This window comes from Acipenser ruthenus, chromosome 3 (genome assembly GCF_902713425.1).
Source record: "Acipenser ruthenus chromosome 3, fAciRut3.2 maternal haplotype, whole genome shotgun sequence".
Taxonomy (NCBI): domain Eukaryota; kingdom Metazoa; phylum Chordata; class Actinopteri; order Acipenseriformes; family Acipenseridae; genus Acipenser; species Acipenser ruthenus.
The window spans coordinates 90876369-90901606 of record NC_081191.1 but is presented as its reverse complement, the minus strand read 5'-3'; the positions used below and the strand labels follow the sequence as shown (position 1 = coordinate 90901606).

General features: G+C 39.6%; 2 protein-coding genes across 4 annotated transcripts; both read right to left on the bottom strand.

The window, feature by feature from the left end:
• Positions 1-324: 324 nt before the first annotated feature.
• On the bottom strand, positions 325-15752 carry LOC131726640 (uncharacterized). 2 transcript variants are annotated; one of them, XM_059018757.1, is made up of 6 exons: positions 15668-15752; positions 4246-4398; positions 1708-3783; positions 962-1102; positions 693-806; positions 325-455 (listed from the first exon to the last, which is right to left on the bottom strand). In XM_059018757.1, exons 2-6 carry the CDS (start codon positions 4394-4396, stop codon positions 424-426), a joined length of 2514 nt encoding a protein of 837 aa, XP_058874740.1. In that variant the 5' UTR covers positions 4397-4398; positions 15668-15752; the 3' UTR covers positions 325-423. The 2 variants fall into 2 exon arrangements, with proteins under 2 accessions (XP_058874740.1, XP_058874741.1); XM_059018758.1 differs by having other exon boundaries at positions 962-1084.
• A 1700-nt stretch (positions 15753-17452) lies between these two features.
• Positions 17453-23492, bottom strand: LOC117394335 (bucky ball-like). 2 transcript variants are annotated; one of them, XM_059018756.1, is made up of 7 exons: positions 23390-23492; positions 22704-22785; positions 21238-21396; positions 19451-21154; positions 18610-18729; positions 18325-18438; positions 17453-18085 (listed from the first exon to the last, which is right to left on the bottom strand). In XM_059018756.1, the coding sequence occupies exons 2-6, from the start codon at positions 22708-22710 to the stop codon at positions 18335-18337; spliced, it is 2094 nt and encodes a 697-aa protein (XP_058874739.1). In that variant the 5' UTR covers positions 22711-22785; positions 23390-23492; the 3' UTR covers positions 17453-18085; positions 18325-18334. The 2 variants fall into 2 exon arrangements, with proteins under 2 accessions (XP_058874739.1, XP_033848377.3); XM_033992486.3 differs by lacking the exon at positions 22704-22785 and having other exon boundaries at positions 23390-23477.
• Between the last annotated feature and the right edge of the window lie 1746 nt (positions 23493-25238).

Here is a 25238-nt window from a genome sequence, read left to right as displayed (position 1 = left end):
TACCAACATTTTCTTGTGGATCTCTGGTACCAAAAAAGAGTGACCAAACATCTTACAACTAGTACCCTAGAGCAAGAATCAAATGTTCGAATGACACTTACTGGTAAAACACATGCAATGAATATTTGTGTGTCGATACAGGTTTTAAATCTGTAAGTATTTAAGAACTATAATATTTTGTTAAGTATAGTTTGCTCTTGATTGTCGTCAGCAGCATCTTCTGTGCTTCAGAGTCAAGCCTAGAACTTCCTGAAAAGATCCGATGTTAACCTTTTCACTTACAAGACTAATAATCTGAAAAAATAAATAAATCTGGAACAGATATGTGTTCATAAATATTTTATTAAATTTAGTGATTTCTGTGTAGTTCATTATATAGTATTAAAAGTGTCATTTTTATTAACAAGTGCAACAGTGAACAACTCAGTATCTTGTGCCTCTTCTTTTGCTGTATCCTTAAAAAAAAAAAAGAAAGAAATATGATAAGCTTTATTTAGGAGGAAAACTGTAACTAACTTTTCTGGAAGGGGCAGACCACATCAGTGTGGAGATGCCAGAGAATCACTGTACAATTGAGGCACATTACTCACTTTAAGCTGCCTATAAAATTATATACCAATGGTTCTCTCCAGAATTAATTTACAGCTGGTTTCACAACTTATCTCCTTCCTCCCCCAAATAGAAATACAAACCTCTTCCTCGGTGTGGTCTTGGAAACTCCCCCTCGTAAGTTTCATCACGTTCATCTCTCCAAGGCCTCTGGTACACACCTGGCCTGCGTGGAACCTTTTTCCAGTGACACCGCTCTAAAAAGAGAGATTTATAAAGAACGAGAATTCTAAATAAATTTCTATATATCTCTTTGAGCATCCATAGTTCTATCAAAAAAAAAAAATAAAAATAAAAAAAAAAAACACACCCACTCACAGTATCTTCAATAGTTTAAAAACGACCCACACACCTTGTTCTGTATTCCGTGGCTGGGGGTACGATTTCCATGGATTATTGAAATTCCTCGGTCTGGCCCCAGAACGGTCCCAGCTTCCCTTGTCGGTTGCCACCATGTTCTCTTTCCATGGAATTTCTAGGCAAATTGCACAGCCTTCAATTAAATTGTTACAAGAGAAAGAAATTCTTCATGTGAACTCAGATGGCTCAGCCTGAGAGCATCTAGCAACATAGCGGACGCTTTGTTTTGCTTTGCATAAATAATTGATACGCAATTTCCAATTTTACTTGTAAGCCAATTGTCATGAAACTTATCATTGAAGATAAAAGTAATGAGACCATCAGATTGAGGACATACCGGTGATGGCTCTGTCTGCTCAATCATTTGCATATATGTGAGATCTGTTCGACCTTATACTTAATGAGAAAATGCCATTAAATAGGATGTACAATGATAGAGAGATCGAATATATCTCACTCCTAACATCCAAGGTAATGCAAAACTTTTGGCCATAGCTGTAGGTAGTTTTCCCACTCCAACTACTACTTTTGGTTACATTCCCAACTGCATATTCACTTCAAAATCAATTAAATACTACATGCAAGGAGACATTCCCCTGGTTCTCATTATCCGTTTCTCTGGCTATCTCGAGTGAACTTACCATCAATAGACGCCCTCTGAGAAAATGAAAACAGATAAATTTCCCCAATGCATTTATCAAATATACTAAAAGGAAAGCAAAAATAAGTAATTCTTACCTGTTTGAATTTGTTTCGCAACATTCTTTTTCTCTGGACCTTTACATGCATCTGGTTTCAACATGGTTGCACACTCTTCATAACATTCCTTAACTACATCAGGGTGGCTTTGTTCTTGGGCATCGTGATGAGACACACACTTGGTCTCATCACAGGAACCTTTCTTTGCTTTTTTCTTTGGAAACTGCCTAGCAACAGGGCAAGGCTCAGACAGTCTCATTTGATAGGTTGTCTTATTTACACAAGCAACCTTCCTAGACGTGCAGCTTTTCTTTGGTATTTCTGAAACGGCGACTTCATCCTCCGTCGTCTCCTCACCTGGATTCTCTTCATTGAGATAGTCCTTGATTTTAGATCCTGGACCTTTCTTTTTCTTCACAACTTTTATTAAAGCACATTTACAGGCTTCACAAGTTTGTTTATTGAGATCAGCTGGAGTCGGATAGGACAGTTTGCTGCTTTTTTCAGTATCCTTTGCAGCCTTAGACTTTTTATAATCATGCAAGTTTAATTTTGACAAACAGTGAGTGCAATTTTTAATTTCCGATTCCTCTTTCGTGCCTGACACATTCTTATTAAAACAAGGTTTACAAATCTTTTCATCGTCTGCATTACCCTGAACGTCTGCTTTTCTATTTTGCCTTCGTCTTTCCTTGTATGCACAACTGGACAAGAAGCCACGAGAAGCATCTTCACATTCCGATATCTGTTTTTCTCTCGAAGAAAGGTGATCTGCAGAGGCACAGGAAGCACTTTGAAGTTGCTGTGCTGCCTGTGGTAATTTGCTGCAAAAATATAAATTCCCAAAGTCAGATAGCCAGCTTGCAGCAGGGACATATGTAGGTAGTGATTCCACAGAGCATATGGATTCATCATGTTGCTGCAGATCTTTTCCTGTTGCAATTCGTTGCTCAAAGGGCAATTTCACAATTTTGAACCGCGCCTCATCACGGGACAAAGACGGTTCTTGATTTACATTATCTCCTCTATCCACTTCAGGGATTTTCTCAAGAGAGGGATTTTTAGATGCACTTTCACAGTTCACCTCAACACCTTGGTGAAGTAACGATCCGACAGGAGGGAAGTAAGGGGCCAATGTCTCAACTGACCATACAGACTCATTAACTCTTTCCAACTGTTCTACAGTATTTGGCAATTGGATTATTTCACAGCAAATATTTTTAACCGGGTTTATCAGACAGCCTCCCTTTTCTCCCACATTCCTTTCCACACTTTTCTCATCAGTAAGCTTGTTTGGGACAGTTCTGCTGTCCTGGTCAACCAGCTGACCTTGTTGTAATGCATTTTCAGGTCTGCTTACGCATTCACGAGCAACATTTCTCTTTTTCTCTGCAAGAGTAGGAACATTATCTGAGGGCGGAGCTCCAAGGAGTAATACGTCTGGAAAGACAGGCACACATTGCTCATGTTCCTCTGGACATTCAGTGTTTGGCATTGCACTGCCTTCATGAACAGAACTATAAAGGGGTAGAACACCTTCTGTGGAACTTACAGACCAAACGTCGCACTGAACCAGGTCATTTGACCTGTTTTGGGTAGATTCAGATGTCGTTTTACGAGACCTAAAAATCTTAAGTGCTGTTGGCATGTCCGTACATTCTATTCTCACTTCCTCCTTCTGGAAGACGTAGCTATTTGGAGTTGCACCCCTGGACTTTGAAGGACTTGCCTCCTTATCTTGTCCACTTTGCTTCTGACCATCAGAATGCAAACTCCCAGAATGCATTGCAGAACTTGGGGAATTAGTCTCTTTAGTTCCCAACCCAGAATCTGATCCCCGTCCCTGACCTGCATCGCATGTTTCAGTACTGCCTGAATGCTCAGAGTTGTTTAACAATCCATTGGGTTCAGTCTGCACCTCGGAGCTGGTCATCTCCCTATGCATGGTGTTCTGCTGATATCGAAATCGTCTAGCATGATAAGCCATGGTAGGAGGAAAGTGAGGAGTAAACATTCTTCTACAATCTGCTGGATGCAATTGAGCATGGGGGACAATATATCCAGGAAGCTCCCCATAAGGGTTGGGGGGTAAATGTTGATACCCATAATTGTAACCTAAAAAAAACAAACAAACAAACAAACAAACAAACAAACAAACAAACAAACACCACTTTACCCCTCCTTCCAAAAACGTAACATTTCCCAGAATACTTAGGTATTTTAATGGTTATGGACTGGCTGAGGGAGAAAGTATATCAAGAAATATGTATCTATAAGTTAACGAGGGAGGGGGAATTGTTTTGCTACTGCATAAAGCCAATGACGTCTTCATAGACGACTGATGCCTTATTATAAAGTAACTTATTCCAAAATTATGGTGCCATATTTCATAAATCTAACCTTGATTCACTGTATTTAATTGTCTGGCCAATGACTGGGCCCATGAGAAGACTTTATATGAATATTTAAATAAACATCCAATACCATGCAAGGGCAGTGTAAATCAGCTCTAATATTGGTCTCTTCATGCACTTCGTTCTCAATTGTATTACATGTTAGTTTCTCAACTTTTCATACCTGAACCAGGAAAGCCCATATATGGATTATAGGGATTTTGCATGTGCCACTGGTATGGGAAATAAGGTTGCGACGGCTGTATGTAGAAAAATGGCCTTGTGTGGTCTGCAGGATGCTGTCCATTTCCCACTGAAGGTGGAGGAGGATTCATTTCTACAAATAGCAAAACAGAAACCTTAAGCAGCACAGACGAAGATAAATGTTAAACTATAAAACGTTGAGAGGTATTAATGCTCGATACACTGCGTACACATTGCAAATGGCTTCCTTTCTATTACTTATGCCACATTTATTGTGGTGGTGAATAAATACTCTACTTTCGAAACAAATCAATTTTACTTGGTTAAGCGTGGAGTGCACATGGACAAAATGAAAATGCCGAGTTGTGCATGCCATCATGTACGGTACATATTTCAAAATGTACTGGGTTATGTTACTCCACGGCCCAACACTCATCACAAGGCCGAGAAGAGATGGATCCAGCTTATCCAGCTCAGCCTTTGGAATGTCAATTTCATCCAAAGGGCAAGGCTGGATATTAACCATGAAAGCAGATATTGGTGAAAGTTTACTTTCCCATGTCAGCATTGGACAGCTCCCTGCACAAAGCTGTCATTTATGCAAGTCTATTTATTCAGAGGAATTTTGGCCCACTCCTCCATGCAGAACTGCTTCAACTCTGTGACATTTGTGGGTTTTTGAGCATGAACTGCTCGTTTCAGGTCCTGCCACAACATCTCAATGGGGTTTAGGTCTGGACTTTGACTAGGCCATTCCAAAATTTTAAATTTCTTGTTCTTCAACCATTCTGATGTAGACTTGCTTGTGTGTTTCAGATCATTGTCTTGCTGCATGACCCAGCTGCGCGTCAGCTTCAGCTCACACACGGATGGCCTGACATTCTCCTGTAGAATTCTCTACAGGAGATACAGAGCAGAATTTATGGTTCCTTCAATGATGGCAAGGCGTCCAAGTCCTGATGCAGCAAAGCATCCCCAAACCATGACACTACCACCACCATGCTTGACCGCTGGTGTGAGGTTCTTACTGTGGAATGCAGTGTTTGGTTTTCGCCAGACATAACAGGGCCCATGTTGGCCAAAAAGTTCCACTTTTGACTCGTCTGTCCATAGAACATTGTTCTAGAACTCTTGAGGATCACCCAGGTGCATTTTGGCAAACTTGACGAGCATTCATGTTGTTCTTAGTGAGCAATGGTTTCCGCCTTGCTACTCTGACATGAATCCCATTTTTGCCCAGTGTCTTTCTGATGGTGGAGTCATGAACACTGACCTTAGCAGAGGTGAGAGGCCTGCAGATCCCTGGATGTTATTCTCGGGTTCTTTGTGACTTCCTGGACGATTTTACGCCTTGCTCTTGGAGAGATTTTGGCAGGACGGCCACTCCTGGGAAGATTCACTACTGTCCCAAACTTTCTCCATTTGGACAATATGGTTCGGTGGAGCCCCAGAGCCTTAGAAATGGCTTTGTAACCCTTTCCAGACTGACCAGCATCAACAACTTTTTTTCCCGGAGGTCTTCAGGAATTTCTTTTGTTTGTGGCATGATGCGCTTCTAGAACCTGTGTGCTGACAACTTCACTCTGACGGTAAGGGCCCAATGTAGTCAAATTTATATTGGGCAGAGCTGGCCCAAATCAGGCCTGGTTGTTAACCAAAGTACTCAAACAGCTGACCCGAATTATCCCTTTAATTGGGTTGAGTTAACTAGGGGGGCAATAACTTTTTCACACCTGAAAATTGCATGTTTGATTACCTTGCACACCAAACAAATGAAAGAAGCATTTTTTCTCTCAGACTCCCTCTATAAACTAGTACAACCCACAAAAAAATCTGACCAAATGCAATGTGAAAAATATAGAAAATCAGACGGGGTTGAGACGGAAAGATTCTGGCTGGGGACAGGTAAGTAAGCTGGGCTGAGTTGAGTGGGGGACGGAGGGGGGTGATGCTGGGACGCCAGAATCACCGTCGAGCCCTCTTGAGGTGTCGTGGGCTAGTCGACGAAACACTGAGGATGGAAGGTGCCCACTTGAAAACCCCAGAGATGTACCCTACTTGGCTCAATCCAGACGGTTGTCATGCTGATGCGCTGGGGAGGCCGCACTTTGGTTGATCCCCGGAGCCAGCATCGCAGCCGTTGTGTGTGCTGATGCGCCAGGGAGGCAAAATAAGCTGATCCCTGGAGCCAGCATTACACTTCAGCCATTAACACCAGACAGAAGGATATCTACATCATCATATGGAAGGAAACGTAAATGGATGGAGACACATATGGATCACATTAGTTTACTGTAAAGCTACGTCTTAGTTGGTGCTTATCTTGGCGAGAGCCGAGTTCAAATCAGCATGAAGTTTTAACATCTACTCTCGTGTAATGGAAATCATGAAGATCTGGATACGTCCAGTGACTGCTGTGAATAGCGCAGCTGGCAACAAGGGAAAGACCTTGTGACAGCCTGGAGAGACAGCTGACAGGAGGAAAGAGACCCCATTGGGGCTGGTAAGGGTTAGCTACCCTTGTTGGCAGTATCCAGCTCTGTGTTTACAGGATGCTGGAGACACCCGCCCAAGGCTTCTAAGAAATTAAAGAGAAAAATACCCCTAGAGTCTGCGAGAGCGGGGGCGGAAGATGACTCAACGGTGGACAACACGGTTAACGACTTAGGAACGGAAACGGATATGAGTATGGAGAGTACTTCACAAAAGACTAGTTCAAGATCTGCAGTTAACAAAGACATGGAACTCCAGGTTTGTGTCTGCGGCTGGAGCAAGGCGACAACGGTCAGGGGTTTGAAGATTCATCAAGGGAGAATGAAATGCTTGAGGGAGAAGGGACAAGGGCCTCGCATTGATCAGTACTTCTTACGAAGTCAGTCAATTCAGTCGAATGAAATCCAGCGACAGGAAGCAAACCACAGTTCGCAGGATATCAGCACCCCTGTCATAGATGTGAGGAGGACTTGCATGGACACAGTTAGTGATGAACCTAATGATCCTTGTGAACCCGGTCAGACAAACCAGCATAAGAGAGAAAAGAACCTCAACGGGCACAAGCCTGGAGTTAAATGGCCAAGAGCTTGTGAGAAAACTGCATGGGACACAGTAAACACAGATCTCTGCGTTGCATTGGAAAGATTAAGTGGAACAGTTGAAAAGAAGCTGGATAAATTTGGGGACATCATCTACGCATATGGAAGTGAGAGGTTTGGAGTTGAAAAAAGGAAGGAAAAAGTACAAACTATTCCTGGAAAGTCTAGACGGCAGCAGGAGATTGAACGCTTAGTTAGAGAAAGGAGACAGCTGAGGAACCAATGGAGAAGAGCAGAACAAAGTCAGAAGGAGGGACTCAATCTCTTACAAAAGGTCATAAAAGATAAGCTTGCAACATTGCGCAGAGCTGAGCGCCTACGGAAACGCTACAAAAAGAAGGAGCGTGCGAGAGCTAACTTTTATAAAGACCCATTCAAATTTGTAAAGAAGTTATTCACCAGTGAGAATGGTACACTAAAAGCATCTAAGGTTGAGCTGGAGAGATATTTGGAGGAAACACATACAGATTAAAAAAGGCAGGAGTCTATGTCAATTCCGTCAGACATCCCACCTATCAATCCACCAGAATACCAAATGGAGGACTGTGCACCTAAGTGGAAAGAAATAGAGCAAGCTGTGAAAAAAGCAAGGGCTTCATCATCTCCAGGGCCTAATGGAGTTCCGTACAGAGTCTACAAGAGTGCTTCAGGAGTTCTATGAATTCTGTGGAAATTGATGAAAGTGGCATGGGAAAAACAGGTTGTACCAAGAGCATGGCGCCGAGCAGGTGGAGTCTTTATACCTAAAGAAAAAGATTCTACAAGCATCAGTCAGTTTCGTCCCATTTCCCTATTAAACGTAGAAGGCAAGATTTTCTTCAGCATTATTGCTCAGAGATTGTCAGCTTACCTATTAAAGAACTGCTTCATTGACACGTCAATACAAAAAGCGGGCATTCCAGGTTTCCCAGGTTGCTTAGAACACATCAATGTGATCTGGCAACAAATTCAATCAGCTAAAAAGGAGAGGAAGGAGCTCCATGTGACATTCCTGGATTTGGCTAATGCATATGGTTCAGTGCCACATGAACTACTTTGGGCAGCATTTGATTTTTTCAGTGTACCGATGACAATAACAAATTTAGTGAAAGCCTATTTTGGAGATTTGCAATTCAGTTTTTCAACTTCAGAATTCAGCACTACATGGCAATGCCTAGAGGTTGGAATAATGGCAGGATGCACCATTTCTCCACTGACTTTTACCATGGCAATGGAAGTAATCATTAGGGCATCAAAATGGGTAGTAGGAGGAGAGCGCTTGGCTTCTGGAATGCGACTACCACCAATTCGAGCATATATGGATGACATGACAACCATGACTACAACAGTAGCCTGCACTAATCGATTATTGGGCAAATTAACCAATAACATTGAATGGGCACGAATGCAATTCAAGCCCACTAAATCAAGGAGCATCTCTATAATTAAAGGCAAAGTAGTAGATAAAACATTCTTCATTAATGGTGAGGCAATACCAACAGTGTCTGAGAAGCCAGTGAAGAGTCTTGGGAGATGGTACGACGGGGATCTAAAGGACACAGTTCGTGTGGGAGAAGTTAGACAACAAGCAGTGGAAGGGTTGAAGAGCATAGACAGCTGCGCTCTACCAGGTAAACTAAAACTCTGGTGCTTTCAGTTTGGTCTACTGCCGAGGTTGCTGTGGCCACTGACTGTGTACGAGGTTTCTTTGACAACAGTAGAGAAGCTGGAAGCTTTAATCAGTTCATACATCAGGAAATGGTTGGGAGTTCCACGCTGCCTCAGCAGAGTGGGACTTTATGGTAAAGGAATACTGCAGCTACCAGTCTCTGCTCTAACCGAGGAGTTTAAGTGCGCCAAGGTCAGACTGGAAATGACATTAGTAGAGTCACGCGATAAATGCGTAAGGGAGGCAGCACCTGTGTTGAAAACTGGAAGAAAGTGGGCGGCAAAGAAAGCTGTGGAAGATGCAAAGGCTGCCCTTCGAATTGGTGATATCATGGGGCAAGTTCAGCATGGAAGAGGGGGTCTTGGTTTCAGTTCAACTCCTCCTACATGGCACAAAGCGGCCCCAGCTCAAAGGAGGAAGCTGGTAGTCAACGAGGTGCAAAAGCAGGAGGAGAGGATGAGGTGTATAAAGGCCATTTCCCAGGCCAAACAGGGAGAATGGATGAGATGGGAGAGTGTGGAACAACGCAAGATTGGCTGGAAAGACCTATGGTCAATGGAACAGAGCAGGATCAGTTTCCTCATCAGGTCAACATATGATGTTCTCCCATCACCACAGAACCTAAACCTCTGGGTAGGAGAGGATCCCTCATGTCCTTTGTGTTCATCACCTGCAACATTAAGGCACATTTTGACAGGATGTAAGGTGGCTCTTAGCCAAGGACGGTTTACTTGGCGCCATGACCAGGTGCTGCGATGTTTGGCCTTAGCATTGGAAGACAAACGTAACAAGACCAATAAATTGCCACCTGTTCCATCAAAACATTACACACAAAAGACAACATTCCTCCACCCAGGAGAGCAACCACCAAGAAAAGGTGTTAAAACCAATCCTCGCCCAGGACAACTGGAAGCTGCTAGAGACTGGAATATGCTGGCAGATGTTGGTCAACGGCTTATTTTTCCACCTGAGATTGCCACCACTAACCTTCAACCAGATATTGTCTTGTGGTCTGGATCAGCACGCCTTGTTCACCTGGTAGAGTTAACAGTGCCATGGGAGGATGCTGTAGATGAGGCGTATGAGAGGAAGAAACTGCGGTATGCTCAACTAGCCACTGAAGCGGAACAGCGAGGATGGAGAGTTCGGGTTTACCCAGTGGAAGTGGGTTGTCGAGGATTTGTGGCACACTCTACAACCCGGTTTCTCAGAGACGTCGGATTCAGTGGCCAAGAGTTGCGTCGCACAGTGAAGAACTTATCTGAAGCAGCAGAGAGGAGCAGCAACTGGCTGTGGTTGAGACGGAAAGATTCTGGCTGGGGACAGGTAAGTAAGCTGGGCTGAGTTGAGTGGGGGACGGAGGGGGGTGATGCTGGGACGCCAGAATCACCGTCGAGCCCTCTTGAGGTGTCGTGGGCTAGTCGACGAAACACTGAGGATGGAAGGTGCCCACTTGAAAACCCCAGAGATGTACCCTACTTGGCTCAATCCAGACGGTTGTCATGCTGATGCGCTGGGGAGGCCGCACTTTGGTTGATCCCCGGAGCCAGCATCGCAGCCGTTGTGTGTGCTGATGCGCCAGGGAGGCAAAATAAGCTGAGCCAGCATTACACTTCAGCCATTAACACCAGACAGAAGGATATCTACATCATCATATGGAAGGAAACGTAAATGGATGGAGACACATATGGATCACATTAGTTTACTGTAAAGCTACGTCTTAGTTGGTGCTTATCTTGGCGAGAGCCGAGTTCAAATCAGCATGAAGTTTTAACATCTACTCTCGTGTAATGGAAATCATTATATATATATATATATATATATATATATATATATATATATATATATATATATATATATATATACACACATATACACACACACACATATACACACACATACATATACACACACAGACATACACACATACACAGCCTTGCAAAAGTATTCAGACCCTCTCGCAGTTTTCACAATTTTGTTGCTTAAAAGCTTGCAGTCATGACACTTTGGAACAGTAATTAATATGTGTTGTATACACAACCTACTCCACACATTAAAAACAAAAACAGGGGCTCCCGAGTGGTGCATCCAGTAAAAGAGCTCCACGTGGAGTGCAGAGGGCGCTCTATAGTCTGGACGTCGCGAGCTCGAGTCCAGGCTTCCTTTGCTGACCGAGGACGGGAGCTTCCAGTGGGGAATGCTCAATTGGCCAAGCGCCGCCCGGGGGGAGGGAGGGTTAGGTCGGCCAGGGTGTCCTCAGCTCACCGCGCACCAGCGACCCCTGTAGTCTGGCCGAGCGCCTGCAGGCTTGCCTGTAAGCTGCGTTGTCCTCCAACGCTGTACCTCTTGGGTGGCTGCATGGTGAGTCCTCAGTGTGAAAAAAAAGCGGTCGGCTGACGGCACACGCTTCGGAGGACAGTGTGCGTTTGTCTTTGCCCTCCCGAGTCAGCGCAGGGGTGGTAGCGGTGAGCTAAGCCTAAAAATAAATTGGCCATTTCCAAATTGGGGAGAAAATAATAAAAATAATTGGCAACGACTAAATTAAAAAAAATAAATAAATAAATAAATAAATAGACAATATGAAATAAAAATGGAAAAGTCACGATTGTGTAAGTATTCAAACCCTTTGCTGTGGCAAACCTAAATTCAGGTGCACAAAATGACCTTAAAAAGAGCCACACAATTAGTTGAATGGCCTCTGTCTGCGTGCAATATTAGTGCTTCTCATGATTTCAGAATAAAAACACCTGTCAGGTTCCTTGGTCAGGTAGTGAATTTCAAGCAACTCAACCATGAAGACCAAGGAGCTTTCAAAGCAAGTCACGGATAAAGTCATCAAAAAGCACAGATCAGGAGAAGGGTACAAAAAAATATCAAAGTCTCTGAATATCCCTGTGAGCACAGTCTAGTCTACTCAATCATCAAGAAATGGAAGGTGCATTGTACCACCCAGACACTGCCTAGATAAGGCCGTCCCTCCAAACTGAGCAGCCGGGCAAGTAGGAAACTTGTGAGGGATGCCACTGTGAGGCCAACGACAACTTTGAAATGCTTCTCCTCAGCAGGGACTGCAAAGTGTTAGGATTGAAGGAAAAAAGGATGGAGTAAAGTACAGGCAAATATTAGAGGAAAACATGTTTCAGTTTGCTAAAGATTAAAACTGGGGTGAAAATTCATCTTTCAGCAGGGCAATGATCCAAAGCACAAGGCCAAAGCTACAGTGGACTGGTTTAAGAATAAGAAGGTGAATGTCCTTGAGTGGCCCAGTCAAAGTCCTGACTTGAATCCGATTGAGAATCTGTGGAAAGAATTGAAAACTGCTGTCCATAAGCGATTCCCAAGCAACTTGAGAGAGCCTGAGCAAATCTGCCAAGAAGAATGGGCAAAAATTGCACCAAGCCAGTGTGCAAAGTTGGTAGAGACTTATCCAAAAAGACTTGCGGTTGTAATTGCTGCCAAAGGTGCTTCCACCAAATACTGAGTTGACGGGTCTGAATACTTGCAATCAACATATTGCAGTTTTTTTCTCTTTAGTTTTTGCTGACATTTACTGTCACTTATCTTACCCGTAGAAGTCTTCAGCTTGAGCAATCAAATTTTGAATAAAATATTAAAGTTTACAAAATTATGCATACACATTTTTTTTAATTTCACAAAATGGGACACCATAGGAAGGGTCTGAATACTCTTGCAAGGCACTATATATAAAATGTAGAACATAACACTAATTTACAAAAACATTTTTGAACAAAATACAGCTGTACCACAACTACAGCTCTCGTTGCGCGCACATACATATACATATATACATATATATACATATATATATATATATATATATATACACACATACATATATATATATATATATATATACACATATATATACATATATATATATATACACACACACATGTGTATATATATATATATATATATATATATATATACATATATATATATACATATATATATATATATACATATATATATATATATACATATATATATATATATACATATATATATATACACACATATATATATATATACACACATATATATATATATATACATATATATATATATACACATATATATATATATACATATATATATACATATATATATATACATATATATATATACATATATATATACATACATATATATATACATACATATATATACATATATATATATACATATATATATACATATATATATATATACATATATATATATATATATATATATATACATATATATATATATATATATATATATATATATAAAAATATAAAAATATAATCACCCGCACAAATAAAAAAAACAGCCCAATCTGGCAACACTGGGAGGTGGTTCTGCAGTCTAAAAAGAAAATAATGGGATGATGTTGCTTCTTTTAAAAATGTGTAGTATTTACTAGGTACGTTTACTCTCTGGAGTTTAAATGTTCAGTGTTTGTAGTTTAAATCAGCTCAGTGTGTTTTATCCAAGTTTGTTTTTAAATAACAGTATTATTGAGTTGAGCAGGCAGCTGTGCCACCCTACTTAGACAGTGAAACCACTGCGCTGGAGCGTACACGACTTCACTTGTAAGGCTTTATGTGTTTTTTCACTATGATTAATTCGTTGAAGAACTCCTTTGTGGAGTGATTGCATCAGCCTACGCATGTACGCCGCTAATTTTTAGGCTAATAAAAGCAAAACCACAGTATTATTATTACAAAAATGGAATCGCAGGATTAAATAAATAAATCCCTCACTCCTGAGATTGGGAAGTGTCTGGAATGGGATTCCCTACTCCAGACCTATGCGTGTGTTCATATCACATAGCGAGTGCCCATCAACAAGCTGTCTGGCAGCTGATTGAACAGACGACTGCACTAAACACTAACATGGAAGCATTTTGCTAAAAGTCATTTTTGACTGCATCATATAAAATGTCACCTTTCTACTTTCATCAAATTAAATCTTTTGGAAGTATTCACTTATTCTTGCTGGATTCAATACTGCACAAGACACACGGCATTTTAAAATGTCCAGCTCAGATGTCCAGCTCAGGTGTTAAACGATAACATTCGAGCTAAATAAATAATAATAAAAACACATTCAGTGTGTTATTCAGTATTCACACAGTACCGCATGCTACCTGACATTTTAAAAAAATACCTGTTTATAAAAAAAAAATTATCCAAAATGCCCCGTCTGTTTTCTCTCTACACTTCTGCATTTGTTTTTGAAGAAATGCGCAACTTTTGAGAATTGCTTTCCGATTTTGTTTTAAAATTAGAACTCTAGGTTTTGTTTTTCGAAAGCACAACCTGGTTTTGGACTTTTTTTGCCATACTTATTGGTCTGGATTTGGAAACAATTTTACATGGCATTTAGTTTTAAATTTAATTTTATTAGTTTAATAGCAGTTTTCCATGAACAGTAATTGACATTCCTGTGTGCCTTCTGAGCCAGCAAATCGAGGCTTTTTTTTTTTTTTAACCCGCTTAAATTTTTTTGTAACTTGAAGTCCTATTCGTTCATTTTAAAATACAGAATAACATACCCTTGTGTATGGGCTGTATTGTTTACTAATCGGTGTAGTTTTACTGAAATCTGTGATATAAAAAGCAGGCACGTTGGCAGGTAAGAGAGATATTATATATATATATATATAAGATATATATCGAGAGAGAGAGAGAGAGAGAGAGAGAGAGAGAGAGAGAGAGAGAGAGAGAGAGAGAGAGAGAGAGAGAGAGAGATATATATATAGATCGATAGATAGATAGATATATAGATAGATATAGATATAGATAGATATAATTTGTTTCTTTAAGAGACGCCTTTATCCAAGGTGACTTACAGAGACTAGGGTGTGTGAACTATGCATCAGCTGCAGTCTCACAACTATGTCTCACAGGAAAGACTGAACACAAGGAGGTTAAGTGACTTGCTCAGGGTCACACAATGAGTCAGTGGCTGAGGTGGGAGTTGAACTGGGGACCTCCTGGTTACAAGCCCTTTTCTTTAACCACTGGACCACACAGCCTCCTTTTTTCCAGTTAACATCAGTAAGTACTTAAGCCTAGTAATTAGAAATACATTTTTTCTGTTTTCATAGGTAGATCATGACCCTATCTCAGATGGGGGTACGCGGTAGAGTAGATTTTTCGGAAAGGGGTACGGGGCCTAAAAAGTTTGAAAACCACTGCGACCTAAACCTAACCACTATTAAACTGTTACTATTTCAACACCGTTTGTTTCGCGCCCACTAGCGGCCTCTAGTGGCTACTATATCCGACGTTCACCTCCTAAACTGAAAGAATATTTTCACCTATATTTCATGAAATCATAATTTCTGTATTTTCCTCACTTTATTTCTTAATTACCCCTTATCTGTACTGTTTGAATCCCACCAATCTTATTTGAGAAAATGTTTTTTTTATTATTATTTAATTCAACTATCTATTTATTTTTACTTTTTAAGTGGAAATAACGAACATGATGCACATTGCATTGACAGAATGCAGTTAATGAAAACGTATTTGTAGTAGAAAGCCTGCACGACACACAAATGTTAAAACAATTAAACAAACAAATAAAACAGTATAAAATATGTTATCGTTTAAAACCTACATTAACATTTATTTTAAAAATCAACTTACTTGTGAGAAGTAATTCTGGCAAAATGTGCGCTTCCTCTCACAGCTGACCATAAATACTAATGTTAAGGTACTTGTATCCATTAGATTTAGTAACTAGGCGAGCATTCTTATTGGCTGATTCTAAATGGCTTGTTTGTAACACAATAGAAAAGTACTGAGCCGAAGATTACCTAATTATGCCAGTAATGCCATATTTACATTTTAAAAACGTGATTGTGAATAAAGTCAATGGCAATCGCAAGGTTTTATACTATTCAGGTGGTGTGGATCGGGATAATTAATTGTTTTAAGTTGTAATTGCATTTAATTAGTTGATCTAATAAAATACTGCAGGGGTAATTAGGCCTTTTTTTTAACTCATTAGCGACTGTGCTTCTTTTTGCACATTTTACTTTCATTTTTATTTTGTACTGCAAAAAAAAATCAACAGTGTGGGGTGATCTTGGAATTCAATACATTCCCCGCCAAAAACAGTAGCTAACATACTACATAAAAGCTGTACATTATTTTCTAGTTATGTGTAAAGTGTTATGAAATGGGTAACTTGGTAAACCTTTTCACTCAGGAGCAGTTTGTGAATGTCTTTCTCAGTATGTTATATCAAAAAAGGCTTTGACAAAATCTTGTTGAGAAGTTTGCCTGACTGTATGCCTTTCTCTTTTATTCCTACATGTACACTGTCAATACAGATGTTTCATAACCACATTAAAACAAAACAGCATTTAAACCCCATATCTGTTGTAAAGCCATAAACTGTACAAAATGCAATACACACATGCTAAGATGTTAGTAAGGAATTCATCTGTGGAAAAGGAGGATATAATTCATAATGCTGCTAAATGTCCATTGCTAAAGCAACTACTGTACTGTATGAATATGGATGTTGGCATAATGAGCTTGCACAGAGGAAGACGATGTGGTTAAGAGAGTCTAAATATTTTGTATTATTTTCTCTTTTCAAGGTGCTCATTTAAGACATGAAATCTTATGCACCAATCCCATCTGTCTGTCCATCCACCTATCACACTCAAGAATGTTTATAAACCTTCTTTGTAATAGAATATCTTTATATAGTGCCTTTCTTGGTGAACCACCATCACAAAGAGCTTTATAGAGGTAGGCTGTGAACTGAGCATTATATGCAATCACTTGTAATTGGACACTGACTTAACATCTCCTCCGCAGGATGGGAGCACAAGGAGGTTAAATGACTTGCTCAGGGTCACACAGTGAGTCAGGCAGTGGGAGATGTGGGATTTGAACTGGTCACAAGCCCCTGGACTAATGACATTTAATTGTATTTGGGTATAATCCAATGATAAACTGGTATTTACATAAAGATTATAAGGACCAGCCATATTTGCACACACACAGATTTAGTTTTTCTGTTGATGCTAAAAAAAAACCACATTCAAAAGCACAAGAATGTGGAGAATACTTTGTTTATTTAATGGTGGAAGAGAGGAAATTATTGGGGGTGGGTTGCTGCTAAGCAAAATGTATTAAAAAAAAAAAAAAAAAAAAAATCTAGAAATTGAACTGTTTAAGGTATATCACTAAATCTGCATAAAGAGTTTACTAGAATGCAATTCAAATAGAGTAAGGATACATTATTTTCAAAAGGTAGCAAGAGGACTCAAACTCCTAGTACCACACCAAATTGCATAGATATATAAAAAGTGCATATTATACTTCATTTATCATTTTATAAAGGATATGTAAACACACAAATTGTGGACCTTTAGAATATTGACATACCAGCAAGACAATAATGAATTCACAAGATTAAAGTGCAATGCAACCATTTAATGACAGAACACTGTGCAGTACAGAAAGGAGTCTACATTAACAGTACAGTGCTTAAAATACCTGCACCATAAACAAATGAACATAATACTGCTGTTTAGTCAGTTTAACAGTCAACACGTTCACTTCTTAGAAATTTTAATCTCGCTGTATTTCCACTGCCCAAAACCCTACTGTGAAAGCCATTCAAGGAGCAGACTGTCTAATTCATGCAGAGGGAGGGAGAACAGGGTTATTGCAACTCAAAAAAAATAATAAAAAATAAATAATAAAAAAATAAAATAAAGTGGAGCCTTCAATACTATAAATGCAGGGATCTCCCCCTCCCTGAGAACTCTCGCAGCAGGTGTACACAACCTTGGAGATGGAACAGGTCACTTTTGAGTGCTCTATGAGAAGGCTGCTAAACGGGCATGAGCATGGCAATACTGATCGGTGCAAACAGCTGTTATTTTTTGTCCTTGCAGCAAGTTGTTCTCTGCTGTCTAACAATTCAAAATGCAAAAACACATGTTCATTAATGTTTTAATATACTGTGCTCCGTGTACATTCTTTGTGTTAGGTCCTGCAGTGTGAAACTTCAGGATCTTGTGCCCCTCCTCTTGTCGTATCCTGAAAGAGAATTGAGGATTATAAAAGGTTGAGCAACATTTGGGAGGAGAAGACCACCCCCCCCCCCCCCAGAATTAGCACATCTTATTTCTACATCTACTACAATATTTGCAGGGGAGCAGGTTCGTGGTTACACGCTGATGGATTGGGAGTTTAGGACTTTTTTTAAATATATATATAACTAAAATGGGTCAATGGGTCCCCAGGTATCATTTCAGCTATGAAGGGTTACTACTAACCTCTGCCCCTTTAATTTCTTGGAAACTCCCCCTCTTCATTCTCATCATATTCATTTCTCCTGGACCTCTGGTACACAACTGTCTTGCAAGAAGGCCTCTGTCTTTGAGGTCTTTCTGGAAAGAAGGATGCATGCAAGAGAATATAAACTGCAGCTCACTTAAATCCTCCTGCCACGACCCCCATCCTACCAATACAGAGCGATAACAAAAATGATCCTTTTTGTAACAGTTCACAGAAAGCCAACTTCAATTACTCAGGGGAAACAGACATCCCCACAGACTTACCTTTGCCTCTTCCCCTTGGTTGTGGATACGGTTTCAATGGCTTATTCCTCGGTCTGGCTCCATAACTCTCCCAACTCTCCTGATCAGATGTTGTTGCTGTGCCTTCACGACACAGTCTCTCTAATTAAAAAAAAAAAAAAAAAACACACACAACACCACACACAATCCCGTGCCAGGCTATTATACAAGGAAAAAAAAAGAATTAAAAGGGAGAGGGCTCCTTAATTGATCTTGTAATCTGCTTAACAGAACACTGCTCTAATGCCAGTCTAATATGGTTAACATTAAACATCTTCATTTGGTTGTTTTTGGAACAGACACCATGTGCAGATTACACCCCATTATTTGCAAAATACAAAAGGATTCCAAACAAGTGTTGACAAAATGAGCATAATATTCTGGACTCTTGACTGGAGGGTCGTGGGTTCATCCCAGGTGGGGACACTGCTGCTGTACCCTTGAGCAATGTACTTTACCTAGCCTGCTACAGTAAAAACCCAACTGTATAAATGGGTAATTGTATGTAAAAATAATGTGATATCTTGTATCTATTGGAAGTCAGCCTGGATAAGGGAGTCTGCTAAAAAAATAAATTTAAAACAAAGTGTAGAATTTTACATAGCGATACAAGGCTGAGGAGTAAACAGAATCAAATGCCAAAATTGCCAATTGAAAGGTTATCAATTAGCATTATTTCCGATTTCTCAATTTGCCCCTACCTAGTTCAATTTATTTAAACAAGTAAGACACAAAATAGAAAGACAGGGATGCAAGCCACTAAATGCATTCAATATAAAAGTGGCAGTATGCGTAGATCAGTATATAAATTTGCAACACTAACCCATTTGTTTCTGTGGAACGTTTCTTTGTTCTTGACCTTTAAACTTTTCTGCCTTGGATACGGTCTTGTGCTCCTCATCTACATCAGGACAGCTCAGTCCTTGCTCCTCATGACAAGCAGAACCCCCAGCTTCTTCACAAGAGCCTTTTTTTGACTTTTGCTTTAGAAACTGTACTGCAGCAGTACAAGGCTGAGGGGGTCTTTTTTTTAAACTGTCAGCTTTCAGAGGCTCATGACTTTTAGGCATTTCTGAAACATCTTCATCCTCCGTAACATCTTCCTCCTCTTCATTGTCATCAAGGTCAGGCACTGCAACTTTGGTTTTCACCACATAGTTGGATAAACAAGAGCCACAGGTTGCACACGTTTTCTTTTTAGGACAAACTGGGCACTCCTCCTCATTCAAGGAACAATTGTGGTAGTCTTCACTGTCAGCATGCTCCTGCATTTTATTTGTGGCCTCATCAACACTCTCTCCCTTGTAAACATGACTAGGCATTAGATCAATATCTTCTATATCTGTTGAAAACATCTCATCCCTCGTGGAAAGCTCATCCAGAGATGCACTGAGGACACTCTGCCTTTCCTGTGCAACCTGTGGATAGTAGCTGTAATATGCAGTCCCAAATGTTGAGCGCCAACTTGCTGGGGGAACGAGAGTGTTAAGCGAATCCACAGACCACAGGGGATTGTCTTTTTGCAGCTCTCCTTGGGTATAAAAAGGCAGTTTCAGGATTCTGAAATTCAAATCCTCACCACTGGGCAAATGCTTTTCTGTGATTTCATTGTCTCCCGCTTTCTTTTCTGGTCTTTCCAGAAGTGGAATGGGCTTTCTGAACCCACTTTTGCCATCTTGCTCAACACTTTCATAAACAAGACAACAGGCAGAAGGCAAGTGAGGAGTCAATGGCTCAACAGTGCATAAAGAATCACTAGTTGGTTTCAAGGCTATTTTACAGTTCTGCTCAACACCTTGGAGGTGGCCCTTCCCAGTCACCTTTTCAAGTTGGCTTTTGCCATCATGAGCAAATGTGTTTTCCCAATTTGAACAGATGGAACCATTGTCAGCTTGCACTTTGGAAAGGCAGTTTTTGTCAGGAAACGTTGGTACACATTGTTCCTCATGTTCTTCTGAATATACATTTTGTAGTACATTGTCTTCATGAACAGAAGAGCTATCAAGTGGTAGAACACCTTCACAGGAACTAACAGACCACTCTTCACGATGAGCCAGGTCATCCAGCCTGTCCTGCCTTGATTCAGCAGAAGTAGAGTCATTGAAAAGCTTATGGGATAGTGGCTTCTCTCCAGATTTTTTTCTCGAAGGAACACTCCTCTGCGGTAGACCCATTTGCCCATACAGAGAAAATTGCTTCTGCTCATCAGGCTGCAAACATGTTCCAGAACTTTGGGAGACCATGCCTGAATCCAATTCCTTTTCTTCACAAGTCTCCATTTTGCCAACATGTTTCATTAGCTTCTCTACTGCATCACTGGGTTCAGTCTGAACCTCAGAGCAAGCAGTTTCCCGTCGCATGCATGTCTGCTGGCATCTATATCGTAGATCAGAAGTCCCAGTGTAAGGAAAGTGGGGATTAAACATTCTTCTATAGTCCATTGGCTGCATTGGTGCCTGTGGGACAACATATCCTGGATATTGCATGTACGGATAAGGAGGCAAATAAGGCCGCCCATAGGGTAAACCTAAATAAAGACAACAGAGGGTTACTTTAGGATAGGAATTCCCAAGCACCTTGATAATCAGTACATACAATATGTATTCATACCTGACCCAGGAAAGCCATAGTGACTGTAGGAATTGTTAATGTGCCATTGGTATAAGAAATAAGGTTGAGAAGGTGGTTGTACGTAGAAAAATGGCCTAGTGTGATTCATTGGATGCTGATGCTGTTGTCCACTTCCCATTAAATGTGGAGTATTCATTTCTACAAGCAAGGAAAATTCAGGTTAGTTCTACATAATTTTCTATAAATACTTTGGCAACAAGTAACATTAAGGAAATTTACACAAATCTCCAGAATTAATGTATAGACAATTTAATTACCTTGAACTATATGGTGACCGATTCTCTAGATGGCTAGCTTAATGGTGGCCATTTTGAATTTGAAGCCTTCATTTTTTGTAAATATTGTACAAAGCTACAGGTTTTTGGGACAGTTCATACTGTGCAATCTTGTAGAAACTCAAATAGTTGCTCTAACATATTGGAATAAGTGTGTAAGATATCTAACTCCATCTCCAGGTTAACAGTTTGTACATTAACCTTACAGTTTCACAAATATTTACAGCATTAGATTTACTTTAATATTAGTGGTTGCTTTTCATATATTCAATATAAAAATGTTAGCTATGTTCCAGCTGAAAGGCAGGCACAGTTGTGTTGAATTCATTACTCATACCACAGCTACAAAATGAAGAGAGCAAGGCAATTTACAGCACCTAGTGTGTGCATTGTGGCAATTTGAGTTCATGAAAGCAGTGTCACATGGACTCAGGACAAAGTGCACAATGACATCAATACATTACAAAATGCCCAATGTAGTCAATTACAAGACACACAGCATTCAACAATATTCCTGGGAATAGTGATGCTATGGATTACATACAAGAAAATATTCATAGAAAACAGTGTTGAAGCATTTCTATTCAGGTGTATCAGTTGCCCAATTATATGCACCAGTTTATTTTTGGTCAATTTTGTCTTATTCTAAACAATGTATAATGAAGACAGTCATATAGCAAGAATAAACTCCACAAACTAAAATAACTCTTAAAGCATACCTTAACACTGCCTATTGTACACTGGAATTACTATTAAATGTGTGGAGTGTGCAACTGACCCAGAAGAGAGAATTAAGAGAGAATTAGGCAATGCAGGGTGGAACAGAACAGCAGCAAATTTTATTTATATAGTTTACTCTGCTGAAAGTCTACAAATCCCTAATTTGTCAAAGAGTGTGGTATATGGGTAAAAAAAATGAATGCTACACATTTGTTGACTTAATGTTATAACATGGATCATTTACTACTAATATCAGATTTAAAACCTAATCCACCATAATGCATAGTTAGTAAATAATCTACACAACTTTAACTGGGAAAAGAACATTCCAATAGTTGCATCAGTGACCTCCAGCAACATGATAAAATGCTGCAGTAAAATTTATAAAACCAGTTGAAATACAACATCTGGCTACAAAGAGTATTACAAATGTAAACTAACAAAACATACCTTCCATTTTCCGTTTGTTAGTTTTTACTCCAACCAAGTGAGACACAAAGACAAACAGCACAGGACACAGTATAACAAAATGCTGAAAGACAACAGTAATTTAACACATTTTCATGCATTCTTATGAGAATTCAACAAGTACCCTATATAATCAAGCATTTACCAGGCGGCAACATTCTAAAACAAAATAACCAGCGGCAATACGGAAGTGTATCTTCCACCGGAAAATGCATACACTTAAGCACAACTACCTTTAACAATTACAATAATAGAAAAAACGGCGCACTAGTTGCGTGGTTTCTTTATCCTATGTAACTGCCACAACCTGTAGGAACACACCCAGAAAGAACCAATTCAAGCAAAGAACAGACGAACAAAAGGTTAAATTTATATGTTACCAATGTGCATGATTAGGAAGACACGTACAAGTAAGTATAATCCGGGTCATGTTATGCCAAGAAATAATGTAATACATATAGCCCCTTGTTTACTGAGGGTCATGATGGATTACTGTACAACTGAGGTGCAGTACAGTGTCATAAACTAGGCTACAGGTATGATTACATTATTTTACTTTAGGTCACAGTAACCTAAAACAAATGAACACCTAGCGCTTGAGAGTCGAGTTTACGAAACGTATGCAGAGAGGTAAACCAATGGGAAACATAAATAAAATACTCACACACCTCAAACGTGAAAGTGATTATTAAATTTAGTGGAGGACATAAAACAGTGCACCTAACATGGGGAGTACTATACGTCTCTCTCCGCCACCCGGCGTCTAAGCCATTTTTATAGAAAGCAGCTGGTCGCTATTAATTAACCAATATACGGCGGTTAAAGAGGCAGTGACAGAAACAGAGCGCGTAACTTTTAACAATCGTTTATCAAGAAAAATTAGAAGCCGAAATTCACACCTAATTCGAGTTTGGAGGCAGCGTGCAAAATGATGAAAAAAAAAACAACAACTAAGCAATGTTTTTTTTAATACAATCTTTGAAAAATGTAATCACAAAAAGATGAAAAGAAATCATCAAATCCTCTTTATAAATGACACAGTATCAGGATCACATGCTTTAACTACACTGTTACAATTATGGAGACTGTTAATTAATGTATCTTCTGTTGTAATACCCGTGATCTCCAAATATTTTTCAATAGTAGGTGTAACTGACACAGCTTAGTGCTTTGTATGATTTTACGAATAATGTATTAACTATATTCTGAGATTATGATGTCATAGTTAAAACTACAATTAATTCGTGTATTGTACTTCTGTCATTTTGTCACGGGAAGTTTTCCAACATGCTTGTTAAATGGTTGATGCAAGATGATTGCATTACCATTAACATTTCAGTAATATTTCTTGACTGAATCACATCAGTGGAATCTTCCTGTGTGCGGCATCACTGTATAACTTTATTTTCTTACCTACTCAGTAGTGACTCCAGGCAGACTCGATTTACTGCATACTGGCAGTTAAAAATGGGTAGTGCACAACAGTAATGGTACACCATATTATGACTGTGTACAGGGCACAACTCTATGGGAAATCTACAGTATTTATGGAATTTCATTCTCCTGTAAACTATGCAGGACTGATTTAACGGTTGGACGGAGCAGGAATTACGTTTGTGGTAGATCACAAAAATACCCAAAAGCCAGTGACGCTCAGAAAATCAGCGATTTGATTAATAACACAGTTATTGCCAAACCCCCCCCCCCGCGATCAAGAAAGTTACAAACGCAGAGACCTTTACATGTTGCGACTAGTTCAGCATATATTGAATGTTCCCAGGCTCACAGAAAAACTACTGGTCACAGAGAGAGTGAAAGGCATTTCTATTACAATTTCAGCATCAACATTGCTTTAGAAATTCAGCTTGGCTGATAACATGTGTTTATATACATAATGAATAACGTTGCAATACCATGGGTTTTCAATGTTTTTATGATGGACTTATTTAATTTTGAGGGTTTTTTTTTTCCTTACTTGTTCTAAAGTAGATGTCATCATCCTTCGATGACGAAGTCAATGTGCAACACCAAACTCAGCCTTTAGGTTTGTTGTGTGATGAAAGTAACAACACCAACTGTGTGCTTTGCTGTCGTACAAAATCAACTACAGTGGATCTGTTTATAAAGCATTGGCTGCTGCCAAATCAGCCTCCTACAACTACAGTAAAATAAGAACCACGTGGGCCAAGAGAGAGATTGCGAAGCATAATGGTTGTTTTTCTGTTTGATAGTTTTCCTTTTTAAAAGAAATTAGGAGTATCACAGTCTATCATTCTACCAAGTAATAAAGTGGAATCGTTGTATCTTTGTCTTATGTAGGTATTCACTACAATTCAGGCTTTAAGATTTCAGTTTACAAAAGCTCTCTAATTTTGAAAACTCAATGTTGACAGGTATGTAAACTGGTAAACAATAAACCGAGCACATACAACATCATAGAAATACAGAGAACACATAACAAATGAAATATCATTATAATAAATACAAATATATGATAAGGTATCGCTTTATACATCC